Source organism: Melospiza georgiana, chromosome 9 (genome assembly GCF_028018845.1).
Source record: "Melospiza georgiana isolate bMelGeo1 chromosome 9, bMelGeo1.pri, whole genome shotgun sequence".
In the NCBI taxonomy this organism is placed as follows: Eukaryota; Metazoa; Chordata; class Aves; order Passeriformes; family Passerellidae; genus Melospiza; species Melospiza georgiana.
In genome coordinates, this window is record NC_080438.1 from 12,814,565 (window position 1) to 12,840,169 (window position 25,605).

Below are 25,605 nucleotides of genomic sequence, written 5' to 3' on the forward strand. Positions count from 1 at the left end.
AAACTCCTAGTAGAAATGGAGGAAGGGAAGTCAGAATTCAAATCACTTCTTTCAAAGAAATGTAGAGATCTCTGGTTTTCCAACACATTTGCTGAGCCAGAGATCCTGGAATATCATGAGCTGTATGACTGATGGAGCCTTCGTCTCTAAGAAGAGGCAACTAAGAATATTAACCTGTTCAGGATTTTGTAAAGTCTCAAGGAAGAATCTCAACCTTCACACAGCAGGCAGTATGCCTAGGTGACAGAATGACCAGGCTGAGGATGGGCACACTACCATGACTGCCACTGTGTCCATGCATAAATACTAAATTTAGTTTACAAGGTACTTTGAATTGTCTTTTAGGTATCTTTCTTTTGGTATATTCAAGTGACAAGGTGGGAGCAAAGAGGCAGTAATCCCTAATAGCTCACCACTAAATATGTCAGCTTTTTAAGAGCTATTTTTTCCCCATCTCTTCCTTCCTGCAAGGGAAGATTAATAGAAATCAGCAATTGAATCCCTTAAAGTGAAATAGTATTTGAAATTTTTATTTCTGTTCTGTAAAACATAAATAGGAAATTTAAAAGGCAGCAAGAAAAATATGTGTCATAACTTCAGTAAGGTTTGTGGTATATCATCTATTTTTTTTGAGTAATACAGTTTTGATTCCCAAATAAATGGCTTCAGTTCTCAGAATTATTCAGTTTCAGAAACAGCCTTAGAAAACAGCAAGCACTTACTTTCTATACCCTTATTTGAACATGGAAGTATTTTACAGCATCTGGGATCATGCTTTGTGGCATATCCATACATTGTTTCACCCACTACTGAAAAGCAGCATGTTTTACTGAGCTGAAACAGCACCTGGCTCATTGTGTTCAAAGCACTCCACAGCATTTAGAACAGGTTAAGTATCCAGCTGAATCTGCAAGAAGCATTTTGCTCAACAGGACACAGCTAACTACTGGAGTTTGGCCACAGCATTTGGATTAACACCTCTGTCTTGCAGGCAAGATTGCCCATAGGATTTTCTCATTATTCACTTACACTACTTGTAAGCTTTCATCCCTATTTAAAAGTAAACCAGGCCTTCCAGGATGGTGTCAAGAAGCAGAATACATTAAGAATGGATTTGCTTGCACTGAGACACATTCACAAAATCTTGTTATTTTAAGATGTTGCAGGAAATGTGTGGTGCTTTCTGAACAGAGATGTAATTTTCTTTCTTGGAATTTCTGCCTACGGAAAAAGATCTTTATATTTCAGGAAGGAAATGTTGTTAATGCCACCACTGTTAGAAAATCAAAACAGGAAGATGCTACAGCCTTTAAATGTCATTATCAGTGCCATGCTGCTTAAACCTATAAACTCTTGGTTAGTACTGTAGCCTGTGGGTTGCCAGACCACTGGGAGTAAACTCAGCTTTAAACTTCTGAAGAATTTTTCCCTATTTCATCTCTATAGAGATATGTTAGAAAAGGGTATCAGCACGATGTGACAGTTTAAGAGACTTGCCAAAAGACTGTATGAAAACATGGTGGGATGAAGGGCAAGTCAGCAGGATAACCCTCCCCACCTTAACTTTTATTAGTCAGTCTTGACAATTATCTGCATTGGGAAACATGGGAGAATACAGCCAAGTGTTTCTCTAATGCAAAGCTGTAAATTTACAAAGAACAGACAAAGACTTGCTTGTCAGAATGCAGCAGAAATCAAACAGTACATGGTTCCTCTGCTCTCAGTTCTCATGTACTGCTCTCAGTACATGGTTCCTCCGCTCTCAGTTCCAAAGACAGCACTTGGCCAAATGCAAATACAGCCATACAGCTGCTAAATAAAAAGGAGAGGAGCTGATTTCTGGGCTCTGAGGGACAGCTCCTTTCCACACAGCAAAATTACTCTTTCCCTGTTGAAATGCTGCATCCATGGCCAAACCATCAAACTGAATCATGCCCAGGCATAAAAGGAAAAGGTAATTAGGATGTGTGGCACCAACAAACACTCTGGTTTGCTGTGGGCCAACATTCAACCCCATACCCCAACCCTTTTGTATTTGTAAGTGGAGACATACCCCACTAAGTCTTTTCCCTAAGACAAAATTCTCCTTTGACAAGGAATTTTGTTTTGCAAACCTTTTCTACTTTCTTCATTTCTGTCTTCTCACTTGCAGAGATTCAAGGAGATTTTAAAAAGGCACTGAACAAATTTACCTGTATCTATTAAATGTGACAGGCAAGGTTCAGTTAAGTGCTGACTGCAAAGCTGTAAGTTTGCATTAACCAGGGGAAGGGATAGTTCTACTGACCATTCTCACAGTCTAAATGCACTTTTGCCCTAAGTACCTTAGGTCTCTGGTTTTGAACATCAAGTTGCAGTCAGAGTTAGCTGAAACCACTTATTTTATTAAATTACTACAGAATTTACTGATTTTCATGGCTCAAGCTCTTTCCAGGATTATATATGAACTAACTTCATGGGGAATTTCAGTTTCAGCTCCATTAATTTCTTAAAATTTACTTTCAATGAAAGCCAGCTCACCTACCTCATCCAGCCTCTATAGAATAATATGTATTTTCAAGATGGAAAACCAAAATTGTACATAAAGCATGAGAATTACTCCAGGAGGAATTCTATATAAATTCTCATATCAAATCCACACAGTTTTCAAGGAAAGCAAAACTGCAACAAATTCCAGCCCCAGAACCATCCAACATTGCATCCTCATTGCTCAGAGCAAGATAAGGGATCCCAGAATCCTCTAAAAACATATAGATTTCCAGCCTCTGTTAAAAGGAGGACTGTCTGCACAATCTTTAGTCATTATCTACTTAACAGATGTCTCCATTCATTTTAGAAAACATGCTCTTTCTCCCATTAGATCCATCATCATATCACACATTTGAGGGAAAAGCTTATGAGGTTTTATTGAGTACCTGATATAAATGTTACTGGAAATTAAAATGGCAGAAAATCAACAGAAGAAGCTTTTCTTTTTATTTCACTTAGTCCTTCACCACCCATTTATTTTCCCAGCTGTTTCAATTAACTGCAGACTTTGCTAAAGCAGACTGCCCACTGTGTTTCCTGTTTCAGTCAATTCTCATAATGAACTAATTCTTCTGTAGAGACACTACTTTGTTATTCTGTACACTTGGGATTTGCTAACAGCAGAACACAAGAGAATAGGTGTGAAAAAAACATGAAAATGTTCTTTAATGTCTTCATTCAAAAGAAGCTCCCTGAAACCTGAAAAATTAACAAGCAGATAGCTAAGACCACTTCAGAAAGGTCACCTCAAGAGCAGTGGTACAGAAGCATGTAATGGACACAGACTAAAATTCCCTTGCTCAGTACTTCTCTCAGTGGAGACACCTGACTGCAGAATGTCACTGTGTATGCACTGATGAGCTGTGAAAAGAAATTTTCTAGAAAGGGCACATACCTCTCAAACTGCCCTTAAAAAAACTGGATATTGCTACTCACAGGTAGCATTGCAAAGCCACAGGGTTTTGTTGAACAAACCAGAGTAAGATGAAGAAGGCACAATTCTCTAAATTCAGAGAACTGCAGTTGAACTGATAGCACATGTCTGTGCTTTCTCAGTCAATCTGCAGCTCTAGGAATGGTAATTGCCATTCCAGTTCTGAGAACTTTGCTTTGTGCATGCATTAACCTAATGTGAATAAATAATCATTCTCAGGAACATGACTAATGAACTGCCATTTTTAAACCAATGTACTACTGAACACAATGGATCACAGAAAATAAAGAACTAAATGCACTGTAGAACAGCAGTGCAATGAGGGAAGCTTTGGCTTTTCTTCTTGAGCTTATTTTCTAAACCTAATCTGTCAAAATAGAAACTTACGGAGATTTAAGATTACTGATTTTGCTCTGCTTCCAAGGAATGTAGTTAAGCCAGCTGAGCCATGAGTATGCAATCACTTCATCATAAAATGCAAGGTTTCAGGTGTTTACATTATAGCATTTACCCATGAACACAATTTTGAATTGTAAGAATTTTTGAAGGTAGCATTGTTTTTCACATATATTAAATACACTGACATCAGGGTTAAGTGGCTGTGGCTGAACTTCACAATTTCCTCTTTCTTACAATCAATGCTTTCCTCTGGCCAGGAGGTAATTAGTTTTTGGGCTGGGTGGCTGGGTATATTTTCACATGTTGCTGACTCAGGACATTTGCTCTGTTGCTGTTCCTAATACTGATGTTAATTGCTTTTTACAGTACAGAGATCCTACTACCTCAGTTGTAATAAGAGAATGTTGGGATGTATTCTCATTTTCAGTAGACTTAATTCCTATCAAAATGTAAAAGGATGTCAAAGCAAAAGTAATATCAGAGACTAGAAGAGCCTTCAGACTATTTATTAAATAAGGCTTTTAAATAATACCTTTAATGACCCTAGTAATTTGTAATACAGTAATTGAATATTACAGGACTAGCATACAATAACATTAACAGCATTGAAATTGCTACAGGTTGACAGATTTTTATGTAAGATCAAAATATGTCATCTGAAGTCATTCTGTAGGGATGCTTCAGCTTTTACTGGCTTTAGAAGTTAAATAAAAGAGGAAGTTATCATACCAGCAGAAATCTAGAGTAATAAAGAATTGTTCAGATTTTAGAATTGGTGTTGTATTCTAGCTTTTGTTCAGAGCAGTTAACCATAAACTAGAAATGTGAAATTGAAACTTTAAAAAAAGAACCAACGAAACAGAAAATACAGAGCTGAAATTAAACACAGATCATAAAGTTTTGTTTCTACTTTCTAACAATATGAGAGCAAATCTTCAGCTATTCTGTGGCTTCCTTTGTATATATCACCTCAGAGGTGGTAGAAAAATTTTCCACTCTTTGCTTGCCATTTTTTAATTTACCCAATTATTTATAGTAAAATAGAGCTACAGTTATTTTAACACTTAATTTCCTTAACAAAAAGGGAGTTTGAACATTTACACAGTTCTGGTAAAAATACAAAATATAGTTTCACTATATTTCAATTGAATATTTTCACTGTTCAGGAAGGAAACATTTTTAAGACTGTGTTCCCTTGCACATCTTCTCTAGAAATAGAAGCAAGGATTGCTCTGAAGCAATTCTTGACAAGTGGGTGCACAAAATGGGAAATATCAGCTATGTGGAATATTGACAATGCCCCAGAGCACGCGCTGTCCCTGTGTGTGCAGGCACACCCGGGGCTGCCATTCCATTTGCAGCTGCCCTGGAAGGAAGGGATTTCATCTTCCCAGGTGAGCCTCACTGCTGCAGCCCCCGGGCTCCCAGACAGCTGCACAAGCTGCCCTGATCCCTGCACTGCAGCACAAAGGGGCTTTACAGCCAGTGCAGCTACGGCAGGTCTGACTTTGGCAGCACGGGGATGCCAGAGCTCTGGGAATGCTGACTTGTATAACCAGCCAAGAAGAGTGGAGGATCACCTCCTGCTGAGTTCTGAAAAGATGTATCCAGCAGCAATACTGGGAATCACATGGCAGCAAGCTTTCTCTTCTGCACTTAAACCAGTTGGAAGAAAATAAAGTGCTAAACTGCATTAATGAATATTCTGTCACAAGAACCAAGAAGCTTGTCATCTGTTAGGAATAATCATAATAACTCAACAAGCAGCATTCTTTCCAGAAGCTGACATTACCCTGGATGGAGGATAATCAACAAAATTTTTTAATCTGGGCATCAGAAAAGTCTTTTATTGCCTTTTGAATGTATTTTGTCCAATGTTAAAATTCAGGAGGAGACCAATTACATTCTTCGGTGAAACAGCAAATGTTGGAGAGAAGAAAACCAAAGATGTCAAAAGCTGCAATTCAGTGTGGTAAAACAAAATTCTATCATTACAGTCAAGAAATGTCCTGGAACTGAGGGAATCACTGTGCTTATTAAACTTCTGAGAGAGGATGGGAATAGAAAAAGGTGATAAAACTGATGAATTAGAATCTTTTTTTGTATTAGGTCTAGATAGGATGCTGAGACACTTCAGAAGAATCTAGTAAAACTGGAAAATTATCCAACATTGTCAAATGTTACCTAATCCATAGTGGAAGTAATCAGTGGAGGTCCTTGGGAAATGGACAAATTGCCAATGCAATGTGACAGTTCAGCAAAAAGCCTCAATGTGATGTCAATCTGGACAGTTCAGTTTGCACATGTGTTCAGGGGACAGCTTTGAGCCCCTCTCCACAGAAACACAGGCTCAGGGAAAGGCTCAAATGCCTCCTGCCACTAAGCCCTTCATGAGGCTCAGATAAAGGCCTGACTCAGCTCTCAGTCTCAAGATCTCCATATCAAGAATGGACTACAGGGACTCTACAGAGAAATGTACAGAATGACCACTATCAGGCAACCCAAACTTATATCAACTTTATCTCCTGAAATACAGAAAACACTCTGAGCAAAACAGCTGTGATCACATAGCCTTTCTCAAAATTGCCATCTGTGCACAACTTCTAGCATCAATATATTTCAGTGTGTATCACTGTATTCAGATCTCTTCAGTGAATTAATTTTTTGAGTATATGAAATATTTCACAGCTCACATTACTGTGTAACTACCACAAGGTACTTAATACCTGGATACAGAGATTTTCTATATTCTGTTGCAGGGCAACTCCATAAGTTTATATAATAGCTCTCAATGGGTTTTCATTGTCTTTTTAAAAAAATGAGTTTACATGTGTCTTCCTTAAACTGCAGAGATTTATGGAAATCATTCTGAATGGATACTGAAAGAGAAACGTCTAGCCTGAATTGATGCATAAACTCTGAGAATCTGAAAAACTTTTGCAGAGTTACAGTGGTTTTAATAAATACATCCATGTTGACACACACCCATAAATATACATCCCTTCAGTTTCAGTGCAGGCAGGGTTCCTTCATAGCACTGCCAGAAGTCCTTAAGAAAAAGTAATTTGCTTTTCTGAAGCAAATTCAGAAACTAAGTCCATAACTGCCCTGAGGAAAATGCAGTAGCCTGTCTCTCAGCAAACTTTATGCAAGTTTTCTCTCAAATAAGTGCCATTAAAAGTCCTCGCTCAGCACTTCTTTTACAAATAATTCTTAAAAAGTAAAACTGCCCCTGTGGCACAATGATTTCTAGACTGTTTTTTCTGCTTTTCTTTCCTCCCCCACACTCAATATATAAGCAAGATAAATTGCTACAGAACCTGCAGCTCCTTCTACAGCACTAGAGAGCAGTAGATTTAACAGCAAAGCCAAAAGAAGTCTCAAAATGTGTGATCCCCAATTTATCTTCTGTTCCCATCCCAGCCCAAATGAAGACATAGTGAGTCTGCCAACCCTGGGAGTAATGCAATAACTCTTGGTACAAAAACTTGTAAACTAACAAGAACACTGAGAAATGTGACTCTTCACAGCCTCAATGGTCTTTTATGAACAATAAAGATCTTAATAACAAGCTGTGCAAATAATAAAGTCTCTGATGTTTGTGATTTATGAGAGATCAGCAAATCATAGGAGGTCCAGAAAGGTTTCTGGTGCTTTGATGAGCAGGCTGGCAGTTCTGCCCCTTCCCCACGGACAATATTTACAAACAGGCTTGAGCATATTTCTGCCAAAGCACTGATGGGGAGTAGGGGGGTTATTTGTGCTCAGGTTTTGCATTTCAGACAGGAACACACTGCTCTGCCTGGACTCAACTAATTAAGGGCTAATTGACTGTCTAGCACCTATAAAGAGATAATTCACCCACGCCATCTCCCACTGGAAACTGCAATGACTATTAGCATAGAAAGGATTGTTTATTTAGGGGTCAGCATAAGACACACATAAGTATTTGTTAGTAAGAGCAGAGAGAGGGCAGATGAGGATATGGATGTTTTTAATGGATGGTTAAATCTGGGTAGCTTGATCTCCTCTCATGCTGTGGATGTTGTGTGCTGCAGTCACGCCTCTCACTGCCAGCCTGCACTGGGATGATAATCACTCACTATGAAAACTCATTAGCTCCACAGCAATGAACCCTCCACTGCTGAAGCTGGGTGCTGTTCTTAGTACCATGGCAATGATCTCTAACTGGATGTCCCAAACTCTCCCTTCTCTGGTGGGACTAAATACCACCAGAATAACCACTTCAGACTCTCTAGTAAGTAGCTGTTATATGTTGCAAACTATCTTAATGCTGAATTAGTATTTAAGTGCCAGCAAAAGTGTTAGTTTGTTGCCTCTTTGTAAATCTCTTTTTTAGTTACTAATCTTCCTTTCATCTCTTAATGCATGCTTATTTTTGGGCATCATAAAACTGCAAATTGTTGAGCATGTTGTGGTCTTACAATGAAAGGGAAGGTTTCAAAATAGTATCCTTAAATATGTAACAACAAATGCCTTCACCTTGAGCATGAAATTCTAAAAAGAGTACAGCAATGTCTTTTCATTTATCTAGACTGTTCTTCCTATCTTTACTGCTCCAGAAAAATGCATTGTGTTGTTTAGAATATTACATCTGGCAGTAGCTTTCTTTTTGAGAATTGGATAATGTTACCTAGTAACTATTCACTATAATATGCAAAGGGTCGGATTTCTTCCTATTTTTCTTTATTGGAATACAGTTAAACAAATAAATAGCTGTTAGAAACAAAATAAAATTGGTACTAGGAGGTTAGATACCAGAATTTTTGAAAGGCTGCTAATGGGAATAATACAAATGACAGAAATATCACTTTGTATCATTGATGCTCATATACAGCAGCCTCAGTTAATAAAAACCTCCAGGAAAGCTGTGAATACCTATGAAATCATGAGAAGCCTAAAAGGTCAAGTAACTTTTTACTTTAAAGGGAACACTATTCTGGTATTCATAAATTAAATTAGAACATAATTTTCCTAAATGTTTAGTAAAATACTCTTGTCTATGTATCTTTTTGTGTAATTGCAATCAGATGTTTATATAATAGTAGGTTATGTAAAATATAAATGTAAATATTTGTATAGCAGTTCACAATTCTCAAAACTCAGAATTTTGTAACTAACGATTATGCATTTACTAACCAAAATGGAATAATTGAATATAGGCATGCAGGAAAAATACTACTGCAGAAAATCACTGTATTTAGTCTATAAATATTAATACTTCAAAATTAAATATGTTGTAAGAAAAATTCTGTTATCTTTTAAAGCAGCATCTGAGAGTAAAAAGGAAAGCTCTATTTTCCTTAAATGTAATTTCATTTCACTGAGTCACAGTATGTATTGCTAGTTCTTGTGGCTGTATATTATAAGTAGAAGTTCCCTATCACATTTACATCCAAGTTTAAAGTTGCCACTGTGTAACCACGAGATGCACATTAGTTATTATGAGATATATATTGATATATATATATATATTTATACACACACACAAATATATGTATTTGTACTGATATGTTCAGATTCCAAGTAGCACAAAACTGTCATGCTCCCCTTGGCTACAGCAGGGCTCTGCTGATAGAAATGCCTTCTAAATATTAAGAATTCCTTCAAGAATGCTCTTTTCACTCCTTGAGTTGAGCTATAAGAATATTTTTTGTTTTGATAAGGGCAGCAAGAGTGCCAGTAGAGCTGGGAGAGTGATCATAAAAACTTGATTATCTGAGCTTTGCAACATCTGCCAAATAAAAAAAAACATGAATTACAATCATGTAGGGTTCTTTTTTCACTAAACCAAGCACCACAAATCTGGTGCCTTTCTTAAAACAGTAGATGTTGGTTGAAAGACTTTATGCCCCAAGTGCTCAGTAATACCAGGGTCATCACTGACTGATTTTTGGCTGCCATCCAGAGTTCCCCACTTGCAGCTTCTCCAGTGAACTCTGCAGCCTGAGCACTTCTCCAGAATTTCTCTCCCAGCACATACACAGCTCATAAATTGTGTATATTGTACAATGTACAAAAAGGACAAAACCTCCCAATTTCCTGCCTTCAGCTGGAAGAATTGTACAAGGATGTGGGGTCAGGTAAAGGGCCTCCTCTTTTGAGCCCTGTCACAGTACCAGGCTTGAAAATGCAAGACAAACCAGAAAATACTGTTTATGGTTAAGCAAGCATCCTAAGTAAGGTACTGTCCTTTGACCTGTCACCATAGTAACAACAGAGGTAGCTGTAATAGTTTTATTAGAATATATGAAAGTGCAAGTGAAAAAATAAATCTTTTAGAAGTGAACTAAATCTTTATTATAGCAGCCTGCCACAACAGTGGCTAATATTGGACTTTACAGGGACTTGTCTGTTTTCCCCAGATTTTCAAGAACTACTAGAAGTTACTATTGTTGTTTTCCACTTGTCATTTCTTTTCTTTCTTGTTTACTAAGGCCTGTCAGCAGTGTTTACTAAGGCCTGTGTTTGAAAAGTTGATGCAGTAGCTTCTGTAAGGTTTTGATGATTTTAGCTCTTTTTCTGCACAGCAGTTTTTGCTTGAAGTAGGGATTAAATGTCAAACTAAAACAATAAAAGAAAAATAAAGCAAAGTGCCCCTTTGCACACATGCATGTTTTTCTCTACCATCACTCATATTACCCATCCTAATCAATGAAGGAAGCCTAAATATCCAAATAGAGGGAATAACAGAAAAATTCATAGGACTGTAGCCAAAATTGTAGAAGGTACTGCCTCTTCAATTACTTCTTCAGAGGAGTCAGTCCACAGAGATACTGGCACCTCTTCAGAGACAAGGAACTCTGCAACTCCTGCACTAAGCTGCCAGGAAAGCATCAGTATCAAAGCTTCCCAGTTTAAATAATCACTTTCTCTGCTGGCACTGAGTACAATTGTGTAATATAAATAGCAACTGATTCCAACTGTGTCCAGACCAAAATTACTTCAATGATATCCATTAGCATCTGCACCATGAAATTCAACACTCAGTACAATATTAGGAAAGAATAAAGCACAATATTAACTGTAATTTACAGTTTAAAAAGAAAGTTCAAAAACTGTTTCTTATATCTATTAAGTTCCATCACCTGAATGCTTTCAATCATCTCATTATGTTGTTTTCTGTCATTCCTACACTATTTCTGTACATCCCATTAAAGAGATACTGAATCCCACACAAACATTAAATGCAGTTCAGTGTTACCCTGCTCTGCAAACAAATGTAAATTTTTTTTTAGCCTTTCTTTCTCAGTCATGGTTGCTGTAAAAAAGAACAGATTATGAATTCCCAGTTTTCTGCTGTCCCAGTGAAGGACATACAGTGTCTTAATTGCCCAGTGGCTTGCTTGCCAGGAGCCCCATTCCCCTGGCCCAAGCAGACACTTTTCCATCCCACCCTGAGCCAGCCCCTGTTCCTTGGCTAAGTGCAGTGGGAGCCTGGGGAGCAGTTCCTGTGAGGTGCAGCTTCCAGAGCAAACCTGTCCCCCACCCCCAAAGTGCTGCTGAGCCAGTTCCCACCTGTGAGTCACACACTGTGCTCTCCCCAGGCTCAGATGTTTGTTCTTTCCTGTCTTTGTTGTTGCCATTAGTCTAAAGTAAAAGTCATCCTGGCTGAAAGGACATGTTTGTTCTCTGCTGATGAAAAACTCTAAATGTCCCTCTGCAGAGAATTAAATCACCTGGTTTGTGCTGAATCACAGGCAGAGTGCCATTCTCATCCACCCTGGAAACTGTGTGTGCTAAACTCCTCTAGAGAACTATTGCAAAGGTCTGAGATATGGCAAAACTGGGAAACTACCAAACTAATTAGTGAAGAGTAATAATTGTTGGCAAGTTGGAACCTCATTGCAGACATGTACTGCAAAAATAAAAATATTCTGCTGCAGTGTTTTTTTCAAACAATAAAAAGTCAGTTCAGTTCCTTTGATTGTTATTATTTTGTTGTTACAGACTCAGATTAGCCCCAAGGAAGGGTGGCAAGTTTATAGTTCAGCCCAGGATCCTGATGGCCGTTGCATTTGCACTGTTGTTGCACCTGAACAAAACCTATGTTCGAGAGATGCCAAAAGCAGGCAGCTCAGACAACTACTAGAGAAGGTAAGTCTTTCCAAAATATTCCTCCTCTTGGTCATTAAACTTCCCATGGAAATCTACTGCTTTCCTTCTCAGTTAATCCATCATGGACTAATGAAGAGTTACCTGATAAAAATTGTTATTCAGGGTATATCCCCTATCTGTGTTCTCATCTCTGTTATCTATTTTCCTTACATCACACCTTTCCCAACCCAAGTTTCATCTCCTCTCTTAAGTCACTCCTCCCAAATTCTTTTTTACATACAATAGGACAGATTTTTCTGTGTAAAATCAGTTACAAATCCCACTTCAGGCTAGCTCAGGGATTTAAACTACAGCTTCTGCTTCGATCACGTGAGACTGCTGAAGGTCATTTCTCATCTCTTATCAAAAAATAATGAGAGAGACACCACAGCATCTTGAAGGCAAACTGCAGAGCATAAACAGTTGTAATTTTTTTGTTGTTTCTTTTTCTCAAGTTTATTTATTCATTTTCTGACAGTGCAAATTTTCCCCAACAGCCCAATTCTTAATTCCAGTATTATCCACTATTGCACATATGGTGAAACCAATGAAGTCTTGTTTTACATCAACAGAAAAATGCTGCAAATATGAAAACACAAACATTCTACATTCCCTGCCTAAGTAAGCCAGGTTATAGTTACTGTATCACAGCCAGTGGTACAGAACCTGAGGCCCAAGGGAGTTTTAACAGCAGCAAAAACCAACATAAAATGTTGACTTGAAAATACATTTTTAGCACACCATTTTTCGTATTTTTCTAGCTATAGAAAAATCATTCCAGTGTTAATATAGTGCCAGATCCCCATAGAGTTTTGCTCTCTGTGCTTCCATGAACTTCAGAAGGGAGAAAGTTTCAAGCTGACAGAGCCCATAACATGAGATACATGGAGAGGACATTGATGGACCAGCAGAGAAAAGGAGCTGCCTCCCCTCATGGTGTCTGTTTACTGAAGAAAGGAACACTCTCCAGTCTTTGCTCCAGCATATTCCCCAAATACTCAAATATTACTAAAAAAACTCTTTATTTTGAGGTGGGGGCTGGAGGGGTGTGATAAGATCACAACATAGTTTTTGAGCTGCCACAGAAATGAACCTAAATCATCAGCCTCTCAAAGCTGTTTTCTTGTGATTAGGACTGTGGCAGTCATGGATAGGTAATGTTGTATTACTATTTCCTGAGTCCATACAGTCCTTTAATTAGAACCTCTGTGTGAAGTGTCTTCTGCCAAATGGAAATTCTCAAAATTATTCAAGCACCCAAAGGACTTTATTTGCCTGCTTTCAACAATTAGATAGCAAAAAAAAAAAAAAAAAAAAAAAAGCCTCTGCATCTTACACTACAAATCCTTTCTCAGAACTATTAGTGGCAACTGTACAATAAGTAATGTATACTATTTTTAAGAGTAGTTTCTAAATCCACACTTTCTGTAGATCATAAGTTAGCTCCAAACATGAATATTCCTTGAAATACTGCATATTCTTGCTAACCACAGGAGTACTGCTGGGTTTGTCTTTCCTTGAGAAGGTACAAAATGTTTTGTTTGAGCCAAAACTTCAATAAGGTGCCTAATACATTTACAGCAGTCTAGTTTCATCATGTTTTAGAAAAACAAAACACTTGCTGAAACAGAATAACTGCACTTGGAAAATGTGTTCTTTTTATGGCTGGCAAAAGCATTGCTTTCATAACAGAAACTTTTAAAAGTATGTGTAATTTACTCTGGATGACAGTTACTGTTGTATCACTGTGGTAAAAGTCCTCACTATAGCTACAAAGTCACTTGCTCTACCAAAGTAACCTAAACATTCACTACTTTGCTTCTGAAAAATAAATAAATAAATAGTCGATTTTCTACCACTGAGACAAATGGACAAAATTTCTAGTTTTACATTTACTTACGAAATTATGAGGAAACACCTCTGTGGTGATTGACACAGCCCCGCTTATCTCTGGGTAGTCTTCTGAATGCCTTATATTGAATGATTCTATAAATGCCTACTAACAAGTAAAGTCATGCTCTTCATACTGACCAAAATCTCCAAATTTCAGTCCTGTCCCTCCCAAAGTGCCTGGAAAGAAATATATGCTATATGAGCACCTTCTGAACCACAGCCACATCTACTACAGGTCTCAAAGTAGACTCTGTTGCCTGACAGCCTTTCCTGAGAACAATGAAGATGATGCTCGAGGGATCTCTCTGTCTCTCTTTACCTCTAAGTAGTCCAAACAATTTTTGGCTTCAAGGCCTTGCCCTGTTCCCCAATATTTATACCATCATGTAGTTACAGAATGTGTGGTAGAATGACTCACAACTAATTGACAGAAGTGCATTTCATTGCCTGACATGTAACCAGGGAAAAAAGCAAAGCAAGAAAGGTGCATTTAGAAAGTGTTCTTCTTTAACAGGTTCAGAACATGTCCCAGTCTATAGAAGTTCTAAATCTACGGACTCAGAGGGATTTCCAGTACGTTTTAAAAATGGAGACGCAAATGAAGGGGCTGAAGGCCAAGTTCCGGCAGATTGAAGACGATCGGAAGACGTTGATGACAAAGCACTTCCAGGTAGCTCCAGTTTTTACAGTAACTCCCAAACCTGCTGGAAACAATGTGCTGAGTGGCAATGCATGGACTGCTAAGGTCTCAGCTGGAAATGCTCCTACAAGGGTGCCATTTAAAAGAAAAGCATAACAAATCTTCCTTTATGATGATAATCTTTTGCTCTGTTCAATTTAATTGTAATAGGGAGGAATTATAATTATTAAGTCATTAGAGAAATGTCACTATAAACAGATTCCTGTTCTTTCTGTATCAATGTGCATGTCATACCGAAATTTATATTCTTTCAAGCTGCACTGCTAAAGGGGGAGATCCAGTGGAATTAATAGCAAACAAATAGAGTTCTGTGCTCATACTGTTCCATGACATTTACTGCAGTTGAAAGGAAGAAAGGCTATAATAAATCAGTTTATTGTAAGTTTTATCCAGTACAATTAAGATCTAATTTTGTGTCTGAAGGTCTGCTCTTTTGAATTTGGGATGGGGAGGAGGGCAATCACTCCCAGGCACATTTGTGTGATTAAAAAAAAAGACTTCCCCTGAATTTTAATGACAACAAAAACCACAAGCCAATCCTTTTGTGAGGAAGAAGGCTTGCATATATTACAAGTAATATTGTGTATTCTGAAAAAGCTACCTGAAGTACTCTTCAGGAGAAAAATATTTCAATAGCATATTTAAATTCTTTAAATACAGTCTGATAAATTAATCTTTCAAGTCTGTGAAAGCACAAAATAGGTGCCAGAAAATACAGTCTGAGGGTTACATTATGTTAAGCAAATACATATTTTTTGAAGTGTTTCTGAAAGTTCACATAAAATGAACCTAATTTTCCAATTGGTGCTAGAGTTCGATACCTAAATAATTACATGTCCAAGAGATCCAGGGGTTTTCTTCAGGGCCACTGAACATCAAGTGGATCTTAATAATATCAGGAATTAAGTACACTAAGTACACTAATGATCTATCTACCAAGCTTTATAAATTATATCATTGTTCTTAGTTTAGAGCTGTTTGAGCACATTCTCACAGGTTTTTAGTTAATAGAAAATATCTGCACCTTTTTTTCCCTTTTATCCCTTATTGCTACAATAACACATTTGCATAATTCCATTATATATTCTTTGTTCTTATTTTAGTTTTCCTTGGGAATAAAATACCAAAATTTGAATGTCTGATACACAGTAGCAGAGGTCAGAGCACTCCAGTGCTCTAACCTTTTAAATATTCAATATTTCTATTGGCCAGTCATTTAGCTTCATTTGACACTTTGCCAGGAGTATAAAACAGAGTTCCAGCCAATCCACTTACAAAATCATTTTAAAAGTCAAAATAATACAATATGTTGTTCTGAAATTTAGTCTACTCAAATTCCAGTGCTTTATCTTTCCTGAGATAAAGAAATTGTGTTGGATATAACATAACCTTTCATATCAACTGCCACAAAGTACCAGAACACATCTACCAACTATCTGTACTGCAATAGAAATTAGTTCTTGTACCACTTATAACAGCAACAAGGTCTGGAGTGTCAGCAGAAGCCATTTTTTAAATGTATTTATCATGAAAATGTGAGAATAAACTCTATATGATTTACTGAAGTGAGATATTCTAAATCTGTGTTTTCACGCTGACCAGAACCAAGGAGTACAAATTTGGTTCAGATCACACTTGAGCATATACTCAGTACATACTTTACTTTGTGCCAGGCAGGAGGTATCTGACTGCCACAAAAAGCTACAGCAAGTTTGCTCAAATGTGATACATTATCTAGTATAAATGCTACCAGGAATATATTACCTTCACTAATTCAAAAAGATTTTATCTTCCTGAGTTGGCCATTCACTGTCCTACAGAACTGAAGCCTAAGTTCATAATTTCAGAATGAAGTAACAAAAACTATGGTTTCTGGAGCTGTTCTTTCTCTGTCACAAAGCCTACTTCCCTTGTCATCAAGGAAAAAATTACTATTCATTTCAACAGGCATAAAGTAGGTTGAGGTTAAGATTTTATTAAAAACAGCAATATAAAAATGGTTTTAACTGTAAACAAAAGGACTTCATTTCTTTGTGCCCATTTTGGTAACAGCTGCCATAATGTCATTGAACTGAGAACAGAATCAACAGCAGTAATACTCTGAAATCCATATTTAATGATATATCTGCTACATTTCAGTAAAGCAAAATCTTTTGACTACAAGGATTCTTTGACATTTTCTACAGAATAGGAACAAAAAACAATTTCAAACAATTGGTTTAAATTTAGCAAAGCCCCTATTATTAGTGCTTTTAAAAGAATAATTAAGAAATGAAAGATGGCCAACCAATATATGCTACAAATTAGGATAAATTCTCAAAGTATGAGTCTCAAAAACTTCTGAGGAAAGGGCAGTCTGAGATTTTAAGATGGAGTCTTATTTCCTTCAGTCAATGTTTAAGAATAGCATTTGCAATGCAACAACTGCACATAGCAAAAAATCATTGGTGATATTCCAGAAGAGATGTTAACTGAGCAAGTTTAAAAGCATTTAGTGATGCAGCCAGTTGACAAGTACAAATCAGAACCATGGATTTTTACTTCAGAAGAAAAAGTTATCTATCATTGTGGCTGGAACAGAAATAAACAATTTTCAACAGACATTGAGAAAAACAAAGGATTTAGTACTTTTATGGAATGAAATAGAGATTACCAGCTCAACAACTACATATGACTTCTCTGTAAACCAGGTATGACCTTGAACACTTCTGTGAGTTCAGGCCTCTTCATCTTGTGATGAAAGACACACTTAGGGGTAGTTTATACCCCCTAGATGGAAAGTCAGTGGGTTTGGCTCAGATCATTTGAAGATAGCTCTTTACATTCAATAGAAAGACTATTCTCTCATGCATTGAATCTCCTGCTTACTACCATTAAGTCTGAAGTGTCCGAGACTTTCACAGTAGACTAATAATAGATTTGTAACTAAAATAATCATTTTCAAGTTGTTTTAATAGTCAGGCTTAAATATTACATTAAAGGAAATTAGGGGATTTTTTCTTTAAACATCTGTAATGCACATATGATTGCCTTTAACAGGAGTTGAAAGAAAAGATGGATGAGCTTCTGCCACTGATCCCAGTTCTGGAACAATACAAAACTGATGCCAAGCTGATCACACAGTTCAAGGAGGAAATTAGGAATCTGTCTACTGTGCTCACTGGGATTCAGGAAGAAATTGGTGCTTACGACTATGAGGAACTGCACCAGCGTGTAGTCAGTTTAGAAACCAGGCTTCGTGACTGCATGAAAAAGCTCAGTAAGTTAACAAGTTCATGGCAAATTTGTCTTGGCTCTGCATTTTTAGTTGCCTCTCTTTAGAAAGATTAAAGTTTGGAGGGAGGGAGGATTTGTTTCTTTGATGAAAGACTGCATTATATTCTGATCTGTGCTACCCTAAAAAAATACAAGAGTAACAACCTAAGGTCAGTTATATCATTCTAAGTGCATGACATAATGCAATGCCTTACTGTATACAAAAGGAATTAAATGAAAAATCATAACAGATGGCAAATTCAAAATCTGAGGTTTAAACTACTTGGAGAGTTACAAATATTCTTTCATAAAAGCTCAGACAGACACTATTACTAGAGACATCTTTGGGCTTTCAGTGTGAAAAAAACAGTGAAAAGTAGAATGGAATCAGTTTTGAGATGTCCACATCATAACCCTGGCACCTTGCTGTGTCACCTGAGGCCACTCTCACTGTACTGTCCTTAGCCTGTAATATTAGTATTAAGATCTCCCATTCTCCAATTAGCATTACAATCTAGCCAAACTTCACATCTAATTTAAAGAGACCAAAGCATGATTTCTGCAGGATGCACAGCAGCAATCCATTGCTACTGCTGCACCAGGTTTACCTCAGGCCACCTCCACCTTGGCTGCTCCCGTGCAGCCTTTACAAATCAAATGCTGAGCATTTCTGAAAATCAGCACTAGCTCAGTATCAGCTATAAAACTAAGGCCTGAAGGATCAATATCAAGTGTCAGCCTCAACTTCCATCAGGGATAGGTAACCTGCTTTACAAACACAATGCAGTCTTCCCAGTCTTTCCATGCATTTGGAGATTTCTGAATGGATCACTATTGCAAACAATAGTGATTGGATAACTACAACAAACAATTCAGCCTCTTTATGAAAAATAAACACTCCACACTTTAGTTAACACTAACAAATTTACTTAACATTAAACGTGAATAAACTTGAAAATCCAAGGTTTATGCCTGAGACACTGTGATCAGTGTCTCAGTTATCAAGTGTGGGATGTTTTAAATGCTACCCAGGATATTAAATATCTTCTTAACTGGATAAGCAGAGCCTCCTTATTTTGGTGATGCAGTAGAATGAGAAAAATCTAGGTTAAGTTAGCTTCTTAAATAATTTATTTCTTTATTTTATTCTGGAAATAGCACAGTGGTGATGTGCTAAAATACATGAAAGACTTCTTCAAACAGAAATTTCTTATGATCCTATTTTCCCCTCAGTACACACACAAAGTAGCACATTACTGCATTGACAGAAGGCAGTCAGGAGAAAACAGCTGTGTTGCAATACTGCAGCAAGCAAGAAAATTCCTGTGAATAAACAATATTTTCTGATAGTGAGTGTTCCAGTAAGTTATTAGATACCAAAAATCATCAGTTTAGCAAGTATCTTGTTTGGCTTTGCTTTTACAGCATCTTGTAAGAACAGTTAGTGAAGCAATGAGTGCGAGATATATTTTGTAAATGGAATCACTAGGTGTATTGACATCCTATCTATCCTGAATTCCTGCAACACATTCTAATCTCTTGATGTACCTAATGAAAAAAAAAAGTATTAAAATTATGTACATTAGCAGTAGAAAGTTTTTGTATAAAATAAATTATTAAGCATACCCATTAACAAAAGGGAGTGGACCTTCTCAAAATGTAACACAGAATCATTCATCGTTATTGGCATTATTCCCTGGCCTTAGATGCTTTAATGACTTTTATGGTCCCCAACTGATGGGCTGGCTGTTTTTCTGCCCTATCCCTGTGTGCCTTTTGAAGCACAAGCAGCCTCAGTTTGGCTTCCTGTAACTGCTGAGAGCTGGGGCTGCGTGCTCAGATCAGAGAGCACGAGGAAAAAGCAGCTTTCATGCCAGCATCTGCTTTGTGGCCACAGTGGCCATGCTGGAGGTGACCCAGCCGTGCCTGTCCATGCCAGCTGACAGCCAGAAGCCAATGGCCCCAGTGTGCCACAGGATCTGGCTTGAATCTTCACAGATTTTGCTGCATTTCATGATACAATTTTCTAATCAGTGTATGCAATAGCTACTCTCTATTCTTCTCCCCAGCAGGTGTTTTTCAGCAGTATAATGCATTATTTATATTGTCCTGGCCACTTAAAAGGGTTCTTCCATCTGCACTGGCAGCACTTTTAGCACTCATTGCAGTACACTAAGCAGTTATCTCACTCTCACTGAGGTTTAATGGTTACCACAGCAGTTGTTGATGACTGAATTTTGCTCCTTCTCTTTGGAATAAGAGAAAATTCAAGATGATGCTGCTGGGAAATTAGTTAACAAAACTTTTAAAGGGTGCATGCAGCTAACCACGGAGGAATAGAGTGCATGTGATTACACACACCCCAAATTCACATGTAATTATGCATGTATGGGTCCTTTGCTGATAGTCCTGTGAGTCATGGGTGTTTATAAGAGAATGCAGGTTGCACAGGATGCTTGGAACCTTCCTATTCTTGTCATGACATGTTTATGAAATTAGAATAAAACTTACATTCATAGAAGCTAATACTCTGACATATAATTAGAGTAGATATATATCAGATTAAGGTCTAACTGCATCTGATTATAATGTAGAGACTGAAAAATATTTTACAGTAACTTTTTTTGTTAAAAATTGCAAGGTAAAATATTCTATGTGTCCAAAGAAGTTCTGTTACATCAGTGGTAGAGGAGCTGTTAGTGCAGCCATGAGACTATTGATTGCAGTGGTACTTCTACTTCCACAGCATCCTTCCCTTTGGAATTTGAAGAACTTTACAAATATCATTTAGTATAAAACTGGACAATAGAGATATAGATTCTTATCCCTATTTCCCTATTTTGTAGATCAAGGAACAAGCAGCCCAAAAGTATAAATGGATTTTCCAAAGCAAGTCATGGCATTTATGCAGAAAAATCCAGGACTTCCTCTCAGCAAACTCTAAAAACGATATAATAGTGCTTCCTGGATTCATATTATGCAGGAAAATAGACATACATTCATTAAGAACTAATTCTTCATTCACTCGTTTTAGTATGTTATAATAAATTTAATCATAAGCAGAAAAGTGCAAGCAGTAAAACATTTGGAATGCATTTGTGCAAGTGCCAAAAATACCCTCACTTCATTCTCCTTTATTTATTACCTACCAAAAAAACCCATAATAATGATGCTTATGAACCCTTCGAGAGAATGTTGTGGTTTTAGTTCCTTTGCCAGTCCTTCTACAAATGATACATTCAGTTGCTCTATATGGCAGCTACCAATATTCAGTCTAATCACAGAGGATGGGACTAGCCACACATTTATAGCTAATCCAGGGCAGCTTCTCTCCAGCTGCACTGTCACAGCCTCCTCCCTGGTACTTGATCACTCTGGAGCTTTCCAGACACATTCTGCCCCATGTACTTTCACAGCTCATAGGCTGTATAGAAGTACATCTATTTTCTCCTCTACTGGTCACTTCATGCTCAACTTCTTCCTAAATATAAATAAATAGTGGAAATCACGAACAGACTTACAAGAGTCCACTGCACAGAATTGTTGCAGGAGAGGAATCAAGCCTGAAACACCTGGATTCTGCATATGATATTTCCTGTACAGCTTAGTTTAGGATCTAAAAAGACTCTATGATTGGGATTTTCCAACTACTGCAATTAGTTATGGCTGGAACTTGCTAATGTAGGGCAGCTGCTTCTTTCAAAGCCAAGGAAAAGAGACTGAGGGCTTCTAAAAATCCCACTGCTTTTCTGTGTCTATCCCCAGTTGAACCTCTTAGGGAAAGAAGAAAAAGAAAGCCTAGAAGTATCACACTTTTCTTAGAGTTACTGAACTTCTTCACAGGTGCTAGTATGGAGATATATTTGACCTAACTTTTTACTAGCATCTGGTCCTTCTTTCAGGGAATCAAATTGCTATAAACCAAAACTTTTGGTATGTTCCCTTCTGCCAGGGGAAAAAAAAAGGTTTCTGCTTAGTGAGGAAGGAAAAGAAAAATGGGACCTACTATAGGGCAGGAGGGACAAAAAGTCTTCATGCTTCTTACAAAGTGCTCTGTTCTGTTATGCCAAAAAGGGAAGTTTTGTCACTTTTTCAGTCAGCTGCCCCCCAGCTATACAGCAGCTCTCCTAGAAGTCTTCCTTTCTTGATCACTGCATGCTGTCTGGGAATAAAGATTTGATCAGAAATTCACCCTGACTCAAACTGCTGATCATTTAACTGCTGAAGTACTTCATCTCTTCACATTGAACACATCTCAATACATTTTGAAAGATTATTCTCTAAAAGCATCTAACTCCTGTGACAGGGGTACACAGCTCTATTCATATAGTTTAAACTAAATGAAGGCTGAAGAGGTTCATTAATTATTAACAATGTGTAACTAACTCTTAATCAGCAAGCTATACATTTAGGATAAATACAATAAAACAGGGGAACCACTGTACTTAGGCATACAAATCTCTGAATTGCTCTCTAACCTCCTCACACACAGAGCAGCACCCAAACAGCCCCAGAGCTGTGTGCACCCCCCTGCGAACTGCAAGCACCCAAACATGCCCTGCTTTTAGCCCTGTCCTGCTGCAGCCTGGAGCCTGCTGTGTGCCCACGCTGCTCCCACCATGGCCGGGCACTGCTGAGCCCAGCTGGAGTGCTCCTGCACCTGCACCTGCCCTGCCTGGGCCCCTGACACAAAAGTGCCTCAGGGAGCCCTCGCATCTCTGCCAGGGGCTCTTCCATAGGTTTGCCCATTCAGAAGCAAAACTTCATAACTCATTATGAGTCCACTTTTAGTTTCCTGGATTTCTTTTTTATAGAAGAAACAGTGCTTCAGATTCCAAATTCCTTTTATTCTTTCCCACTAATTGCAATAGTGTGTGGTAAAGGCACCAAATAGTATTAGCATACCTTATAACTGATGCATTCACTGTGTTTTAATTATCCCAGAAACTACAAGTTCAGGAGTAATTGTTATGCTGATTTCTTTCTATTTATTAGTTTCCTGATAACTCACTCCAAATTAAGTATTCCAAATTCAAACTCAAACCTTCAGAAGCGTTATCTTATGCCCATTTCTGAGACTATTTACCAACAGACCGCCTAAAAATAAAAGCCTTCACCTTGATAGGTTATAGTCTTCTACATTTCAAGCTAATAGCAATTCATGCTGTAGAAAAAGAGCACTCAGCACACAATGCTAGCAGCCTACCGACAAAAAAATCCAGAATAAAAAGTTATGTCCTATCATAACCAAGTATTTAAAAACCTGTAAGATTCTTTAAAATGGGAAATTCCAAAAAATATCTTTAAAATACTACAACCTAAATAGATTGAGATGTCTCTTAATGTCTCTTAATTGACCCAGAAAATAGCCACAGCCTACCCTGCTCATTGAGGTCTCAGCATGCACTCAGTTATCTTCATTTCTGTTATGTCCAATTTCCCTGGCTGTGAACAAAAACTACCCAAGCAGCCTCTGAGTTTTCACCACAGCATTAACCCCATTCTAAGTAACCCTAATAGGCTGGCATGATACATTCCTTTCTAGTTACAGGGTATAAAATTCAGGCTTGATGTGACCTTCTCTTTTGAGCTGAATAAATTCCCTCTCAACACCAGATACCATTTGTTTTCTACATTTCCTACATAGACATGGTTATCAGTATAGCACAACGATGTAGCACAGAGAAGCACTTACTTTTAAATTAAAAAATTTGTTTCACTTCTTTTTACCTTATTTTCTTTAAAAACATGTTATTCAACCTAATTGCATGCACACCACTGTGTGATATTACATCTTGGTAAACACATGAATTCCACCAGGAGCTTGTTACTAAGAGGTATCTTATTAATGTCGCCTAAAATATAGATTTTTGAGTTGTTAGGAAGGTCAGCATCTGAGGTGGTATTGACTTTCATTATTTCCTCCCAGGCAGCCAAATAGATTAGAAGCCAACCAATACAGCCAAGCTTGCTAAATAATTCTCACACTCACTTTCTCCAGGCAGCCTCCAGTAAAGAAAGAGCCATGTGTGTGTAAGCAGGGGGCAGGTGGGCACAAGCTTAGAGCACAGCTATGTTGTGTGTACAAGCTCATTTGTGTGTCTGCCCTTCACCACCTTGTTACCCTGGCCAATGGAAAACTGAAACATCCATCAATCCCAGCTTTGTGCTGAACTTTCTGAGGGCAAAAGGCCAGAGAGGGATTATGTTTTGATTTTTCAATTATTATTAAATGCTCTTCAGCTCAGAAGATATTTTATCGGTTGTATCTTAGCTTATGCCCAAAGACCATAACTGTGCTTTGATGCAAGATGGAAATACAAAATGTAAATTACAAAGATGTAAATACAAAAATGCATACTAATAAAATTTTATGTGCATATTTTTGCATATTTATATTACTCTTCAATATGGAAAAGTTCCTCCTGTGAAGGTGACAATAAATCTTCAACATAGGCCTGAATCCCCTGGAGCCACTGTGTAGCTTGGAGCTTTTGGTCTTGTGCTCTAATTGATGTCAAGGAGAGTTGTGCATTATTGCATTTGTTTTTTTGATTTCAGCATGTGGCAAATTGATGAAAATTACAGGCCCCATTACAGTGAAGATATCTGGAACCCGATTTGGAGCCTGGATGACGGATCCACTGGCATCAGAGAAGAATAACCGAGTATGTTAAGGCACTATCTTTGTGTCCTGGAGTCTTACTTGCTTTATTTTAATCTTATAAAAGATATTTTCCCCTAGGACGTTACGTTCCTAAGCGTGTTTTTCTATTTCAGTCATTTTCACACTCAAACATATCCAGAGAAAAAGCAACAGTATTTTGGGAAAAATATCCAACTACAAAAGTTATCTAAGCACTTTTGTGCCGTTTACTTCAACTTTTTCCAGGTTGATAATCATCTATCAGAACTTAATTTTTTTTTATTTCCTAGCATATTTAATTGTGCTTAGTTCTTTTAAGAACCAGAGTAATCTAAAACATCAACATTTTTACCCAAGAACAGGACCCATAATGCAATACAGTTAAAATTTGCAGGATTCAGCCCCATATATGCTCTGGTCAGATCATTTGTTCTATCATACCCATGTTTTGTTATTTGGATCTCCAATAAGATCTCAAATCAGCTACAGTTTTGAGAAGATGCTCTCTCCATCAAAGAGTTTTGGAAGGCAAAACACTAGACTTCATTTGTATGAAACCCACAACATTAATTTTTTGAATACAGAAAAAAAAAAACCCACAGGTGACAGAAAAGGCAACAGAAAAATGAGAATAGATAAAGATTTGTGTGCAGCTCTCCCCTGCCCACTGTGTCTGTGCATATTTGCTACTGACTGCAGAAATCTCAATTACCTTTAGGAGAGCATCAAACTCAGAGAAATTAAAAGGAGAAAAAGCAAACTGCATGAAGGAAAAAATGGGGGAATGGAAGCTGCCTAAAGAACATTAAAAAGAAGTAACAATTCTGTTTTAAGGGGGAAAAAGGGCTTTGAAACTTTACTGGTTTCATTGCTATTGGCTCTGTTTCCTTTGCTAAGAAAAGACTCTATTTTTCCTTGAATAGAGAATCAGCTGAAAAAAAATTAACCACATTTATTCTTAAGTATAAATTCAAGTTTATCTCATATACCATTTCCCACCTCTCTCTCTTAGATTATTAAATACCTTTAAGCAAGCATGATATAGCAGAAGCGCAAACACTGAATAACCCAGAATTGAATTTCTCTGAAAATGCAGACACTGTAGTTAGTAACAGACGTGTTGAGAATTCA

The 25,605-nt window shown here is 37.6% G+C and overlaps 1 protein-coding gene across 1 annotated transcript in view; it reads left to right on the plus strand.

Annotated features, from left to right (window-relative positions):
* The window catches only part of OLFM3 (olfactomedin 3), a 50,349-nt gene that overhangs the window by 21,366 nt on the left and 3,378 nt on the right, over nucleotides 1–25,605 (plus strand). The window contains exons 2-5 of the mRNA XM_058030569.1: nucleotides 11,834–11,980; nucleotides 14,388–14,543; nucleotides 17,613–17,832; nucleotides 24,390–24,496. Coding sequence (XP_057886552.1) covers nucleotides 11,834–11,980; nucleotides 14,388–14,543; nucleotides 17,613–17,832; nucleotides 24,390–24,496 — 630 coding nt within the window. The remainder of the gene's footprint in view (nucleotides 1–11,833; nucleotides 11,981–14,387; nucleotides 14,544–17,612; nucleotides 17,833–24,389; nucleotides 24,497–25,605) is intronic.